We start from the raw sequence: 6,000 nt of genomic DNA on the forward strand, positions 1-6,000 counted from the left end.
AAAGGGAGGGGAGAGGAGGGAGGGAGGGAGGACGACTTTAGGCTGTACTGGTGGGCCAGCCACTGGTCTTCTATCCTACTTGGAGATGTGCGTGGTCGGTGGGAGCTCTGATGTGGTTTGCTCCCTCTTTCCTTTCCTATGAAACATCTATTGTCCTTATCTCCCCTTCTTCTTTTTTATGTTTGTTACTCTCTTGTAACACCTCTAATCTTCTGGCGCTCATATGACCTTATGCAGTTGCGAGCGCTGTAAAACCTCTTCTAAAACTAAAAACACTCTAGTAACCCCTGTAATCTTCGACACTTATATTATCTACTTGTGCTACAAGGGCTGGGAAATTCTTATTAAGATGAAACTGCTTGGGGGCTGTGAAAGGCCATATTTAGGTTCAGGGGTTTTTGTGTTGCATGTTATGGTTTCATGACTTCTAATTGGTCACACCAAAGCCTTTAATATAGACTTTTATATAGCATTGTGATGAGATCAGGCATTCGTCAAAATAATGAATTGGAAGAAACAGACATTTCTCTTTCGGTTGGGCTATTTTTGTTGTTTTTATTATTTTTGGCTCAACATCCTGTATGTCCGATAAGAAAACACATTTCTGTGTGGATTTTACCGAATAATGTGAATCAAAGGTGCGAGAATTGTAAATTGGCAGTTTCCAAAGACATTCAGGCTTTTTTGAAGTCATCAGTGACCATTTTCTGGCAAATTTTGTAGGTAGTCTTGTGAAATAGGCACTCGTCAAAATAGTGAAATTGAAGAAACTGGATTTTTTCTGCAAGTTTAGTAATTTTAATAGAATGTTTTTTTGTGGTTTTTTCGGTTTAACACGATTATTTTTGCAATTAAGAACACATTTCTGGGTGGATTTTGACTGAAAACGTTGATTAAAGGCCCCAAAAATGTAAGTTTTTTAATTTCCGTGGACTCTCAAGCTATGGAAATAACCAAACTTTGGCGGCCATTTTTCCACACTAATTTTTCCACTGGAACCAGCAACTCACCTCCTTCAATGGCGATTATCTCAACGTCTATTTAAGAGAGATAGGTATCTTGAAGACGGTGCCACTAACTCAACATGCCCATAAATTGACAAGTGCCTGAGCCCACCGTGTTATGACACATTTATTATTATTATCAGTGACATGTTGTTAACGTTGTTTGTGGGTGGTTGGCGGGTGCTCTGGTGTGGTTTGCTTCTTCTTTTCTGTAAAAAATCAATCTTCTTTACCTCCCCTCCTTCTTTTCTTGTGTTTGTTACTCTCTTGTAACACCTCTATTCTTCAGCACCTTTATAACCTTATTGTGTTGCAAGTGCCGCAAAACTCTTACTAAAACTAAACTAACATTGTTTCTGAATCTCCCTCTATGTGTGTATGTGCGCCCCGACAGACGGAGCAGTCCTACAAGAAGAATACCAAGATGCTAAATGAGTTCCAGTACTGTGAACAGAACGGCATCCCACTGGCCCTCATCATCGGTCAGTCGGAGATTGAGAACGGTGTGGTCAAGCTCAAGGTCATGGGGTCCAGGGAAGAGGTTGGTTACTCTCCTGCATTTTGTTTTTAATTGAACAAGATTTTTCTTCTCCTCTTCTTCTTCTTCTTCTTCTTCTTCTTCTTCTTCTTCTTCTTCTTCTTCTTCTTCTTCTTCTTCTTCTTCTTCTTCTTCTTTTTCTTCTTCTTTTTCTTCTTCTTTTTTTTCTTCTTCTTCTTTTTCTTCTTCTCCTTCTCCTTCTCCTTCTCCTTCTCCTCCTCCTCCTCCTCCTCCTCCTCCTCCTCCTCCTCCTCCTCCTCCTCCTCCTCCTCCTCCTCCTCCTCCTCCATGTAGAAGTTTCTCTTAGTGCAGGTCCCGTGTTTTTTGCGTCTGTGGGTTTGTTTTACTGCCAGTGATTAATGCCCCCCCACCCCCAGGGCAGTGCTAGAAGTAGAAGTGTCTCTACACCTTTCCCAAAGGGGGGATGTTAACGTGTTCTTATGCACAATAAAATTGTAATTTGTCACTGTCATGCTCAATCTGTGCTGGAACAACATTAGTGGAAGTGCTGCTTTTTCTGTCCTCATCCTTACTATCATCATTTTTTCCTCTACTTCTTTTGTATGTTTGTCACTCTCTTGTTGTGAAATGCTCTTTCCGGAGTGCCTTGATAGTCTAAGCAGACTTTGTGCTGTTGAGGCTAGAGAGGTAAACAGAGTAAGCCTGATTCCCCGTTTGGACTTCTCTATTGACATCCACCCCTTGGTGCTCTTACGACCGTATGCTGTTGCAAGCGCAGTAAAACCTTACTAAAACTAAACCAAAGTGATCGATGAATCCTCCCGCTGAAATGTTCAACTGCATGCTGTTGCTAGTTTTCCTTTTTTTATATATATAATATGTATATAAGATATAAATAGATATAAATTTATTTTTTTTCGTCAGTAGTCTAGTGGTTAGGTAACCGTAATAAACATTTTTACTTTGACTTTTCTCTGTCTGTGTCCACAGAGGGAGGTACCTCGGGCAAGCATGGTGGAGGAGATTCGAACCTCGCTAGCCGCGCTACGGTCTAATGGCAGTGAAGGCTGAGACTGTGTAGCTACTTGTACGTGTCATTTTGATTAGGAAACTTGTGACATCGTTCTGTATTCTCCGTGCTGTTGTCCTGTCCCCCACCCTCGTGAAGTGAGAGATATGTTTTGTCTTTGCCGTGATCAGGGTTGTTTCTCACTTCTAGCAACTGTGTCCAAAATTCTTCTGCCTCATTTTCTAGCTTTTTATTTTTCAACATTTAGAATTTAAATTTTGACAAAATATCCCTCAAGCTATTGTAACTTATGATACCACAGATCTAGGAATAGCAATTTTAAAAAAAGTCAAAATGTAGGGTTTATAGTACATTTGAACAGCTGGTCCAGAACTTGTGTTGTTGTTTTAGGCCTTGGGTTTTGCTGGGTGAGCTTTTGCCTCATTGCATTATATATTGTTTTGTCTTTTTCTGTGACTATTTATTTTAAATGTTAACTCACCATTGTATATATGTCATTGGTTTTTCATTTAAAAGATGATATACACGTATGATTCTGAATCGGGATGATAGCTTTTCCGGCCTCACCTTAGTTTTGTGAATGTTTTCCCCATGGTGGGATAGACTGGACGAGTCTAATCGAGAGAATTGAACAGACTAGTGTATTAGCACGACACGGTCAGAGTTATTGTAGTGAGAGGTTTCACGGCACTTGCAGCACAAATAGATCATAATATGAGTGCCCAGGATTAAAGGGTGGGTCTTGGTTATCGTTCGAAGGAGACCCGAGTTTGATTCCCGGTTGGGGAGAATTTTTATTGAGTGTATGGGTCTTTCTGCCGGGATGTTTTATCTATCTCTGCCCAGATTGAACCTGGTAGGCGGGGCGGAAGCCTGCCCCTTGAAAGATTTAAATTGTGAGGATGTGGGTGTGAAACACTTACATTTGCACAACAAAAAAAAAAGAAAGAAAAAAATGTGAAGCTCACAGCAGAATATCAGAAGAAATTTTTCTTGAAGTGTTGGGGTCTTCAGGCTGATGTTACTTAAGTGTACGATGTGAAACTATGCTGTGCTTAGCATTTGCTGTAGGCATGTGATGAATAAATGTTCATGTTTTCATGCTATGAACTCGTTGGACTTTTTTTTTCTTGTTATTGGTGTTGTAACTATCTTATTGTGTATTAAGTATGTGTGTTTGTGTGTGTGTGTGTGTGTGTGTGTGTGTATCCCTGTATGAGTGTGTTTATGTGTGGGTATGTGTTAGTGCGTGTGTATGTGTCTGTTGGAAGAGGGGAGGGGGGGATTGTGGGTTGTTGGCGAGTGCTCTGGTGTGGTTTGCTCCTTCTTTCCTATCAAACATCTATCGTCCTGAACTCTCCTCCTTTTTTGTGTTTGTTACTCTCTTGTAACACCTCAAATCTCTGGCACTTATATGACCTTAGGCCTATTGTGTTGCAAGTGCCGTAAAATTCTTACTAAAACTAAAAAAAGGGGGTGTGGGTGGGGTGGATTGGAAGAAAAAAGCCGTAACTGTCAGCATCTCTGTGCCTGTGCCGTGAAGAAAAGGTCTGATGCCAAGAGAGAGTTCTTCAGGCAATATTATTAGGCCGCTGTAGACAGTCCACCATACCCCCAAGCACCCTCCCCTTTCACATCTATGGCTTTAAAGAAGAGGGACACTTCCCCTTTGGTTGGTGGGTGCTCTGGTGTAGTTTGCTTCTTCTTTCCCATTAAAAACTATTGTCCTCTCTCTCCTTTTTTTTGGTATGTTACTCTCTTGTGACACCTCTAATATTCGGCACTTATATGACCTTATTGTGTTGCAAGTGCCATAAAGTTCTTTCTAAAATAAAAAAACTTCCCCCTTTTCAAAGATGTGTATGTTTTATAACAGAATGTCGGTGGCCAAGTGGTTAGGCTACCACTACCAGACCAGTAATTGTGAGATTACGGTTTCGGGGGTTCGAGCCTCAGCTCGGTCCGACGTTGTGTCCTCAGGAGAGGGGCTTTACTGAACACGAATTTCCCGTTTGGCTCGGTCCTTTCGAAGATGGACGTTAATAAACTCGGAGGTCCCGCCTCTTAGATAATCTAACAGGGTTGATAGGGGCGTTAAACCTATACCCGAGGGTGATTGGCGGGTGCTCTGGTGTAGTTTGCTCCTTCTTTCCTACCAAACGTCTATCGTCCTGATCTCTCCTCCTTTTTTGTGTTCGGAGTGTCTACGTACACGGTAACCGGGCGCCTACTCTCAGTATCTACGCCCACGGTAAACCGGAAGGAAGTTGTTAGGGGACTGTACAGTCCGGTAGCGCAACCCACTCGGGGAATGTGCAGCCCCCAAGCGCTGCTTTATGCACTGGGGGACTGCAAAGAAACAACCTTTGACCTTTGGATCTAGATCCTACTGAGTTAATTAGGGAAGTGAGAGAATCTAGATCTAGAGCCAAACACTGTTTATATTAAGGCGAATTTATTGTTTATATCGGTAAATTGTTACTTTTGCACCCACACATAGACGCACAAACTGCCACAATTTTTGCTGTAGAACACACGTATGGCCTCTAAAACCCTTGCAAATCAATTGTTATCAATTAAATATCAATCCTAATTGCCAAAACATCAAATCATTGTGAAATCATGCCCCCCTGAAACCCCCCAGTTTCTTTTTAGGTCCATTTATAGTTAAATTTACTATTTTCAAACATCAATAATTCAATAACTATAGATTTGCGGCAAAAATGAAGACCATATTCGTGTTTAGCGTGCAAAATACTACTAGAAAAGAAGTATAAAAAATGTGAACATGAGACGGGTGCATAAAAAGAAAAAACAAAACCTTTATATCGACAGGTTTGATGATCTAGAATCTAGATTCTAGATCTAGATCTAGTAGTTCTAATGACATAGACTGTAGACTAGATCTAAGATACATGGTAGGTCTACTCTTCTTCAATTTAAAAATTTGCAGTCTGTGTCTATAATATCTAGGTCAAGTAGTAGGCCCAGTATCAGTATTACCAAAGCTTATCTACTTCTAAGGTATTACAATCCGTCTTTGGGCTTTCGGTGTGAGTATTCGCACCCGGGTGAGAATACTCCACATATAATAGATCTATATTATTCTCACACTCACCAAGTTTTTTTCGATTACGCTCTTTTAGATCTAGATCTATTTTGTTTAGGCTTTGAGTTTTTGAACAGTCCCCCAACATCTTCCTTTGCAATATCTAGGTAGTAGAGAATCTTTGGTAAAACTAAAGCGTCATTGTTATTTAATGTCTCTTTCTTGCCCGTCATTGTTATTTAATATTTCTTTCTTGTGTATCATTGTTATTTAATGTCTCTTTCTTGTGTATCATTGTTATTTAATGTCTCTTTCTTGTGTATCATTGTTATTTAATGTCTCTTTCTTGCCCGTCATTGTTATTTAATATTTCTTTCTTGTGTATCATTGTTATTTAATGTCTCTTTCTTGTGTATCA

The 6,000-nt window shown here is 40.3% G+C and overlaps 1 protein-coding gene across 2 annotated transcripts in view; it reads left to right on the plus strand.

Moving 5' to 3' along the window:
- The window catches only part of LOC101847019 (histidine--tRNA ligase, cytoplasmic), a 38,091-nt gene extending 34,452 nt beyond the window's left edge, over nucleotides 1-3,639 (plus strand). For both annotated transcript variants that reach the window (XM_013079227.2, XM_013079225.1), the window contains 2 exons: nucleotides 1,399-1,545; nucleotides 2,494-3,639. In XM_013079227.2, the coding sequence (XP_012934681.1) occupies nucleotides 1,399-1,545; nucleotides 2,494-2,574 (228 nt within the window). In that variant the 3' untranslated portion in view covers nucleotides 2,575-3,639. The remainder of the gene's footprint in view (nucleotides 1-1,398; nucleotides 1,546-2,493) is intronic.
- Nucleotides 3,640-6,000: the final 2,361 nt, after the last annotated feature.

The sequence above is a fragment of the Aplysia californica genome, unplaced genomic scaffold (genome assembly GCF_000002075.1).
Source record: "Aplysia californica isolate F4 #8 unplaced genomic scaffold, AplCal3.0 scaffold00045, whole genome shotgun sequence".
Taxonomy (NCBI): Eukaryota; Metazoa; Mollusca; class Gastropoda; order Aplysiida; family Aplysiidae; genus Aplysia; species Aplysia californica.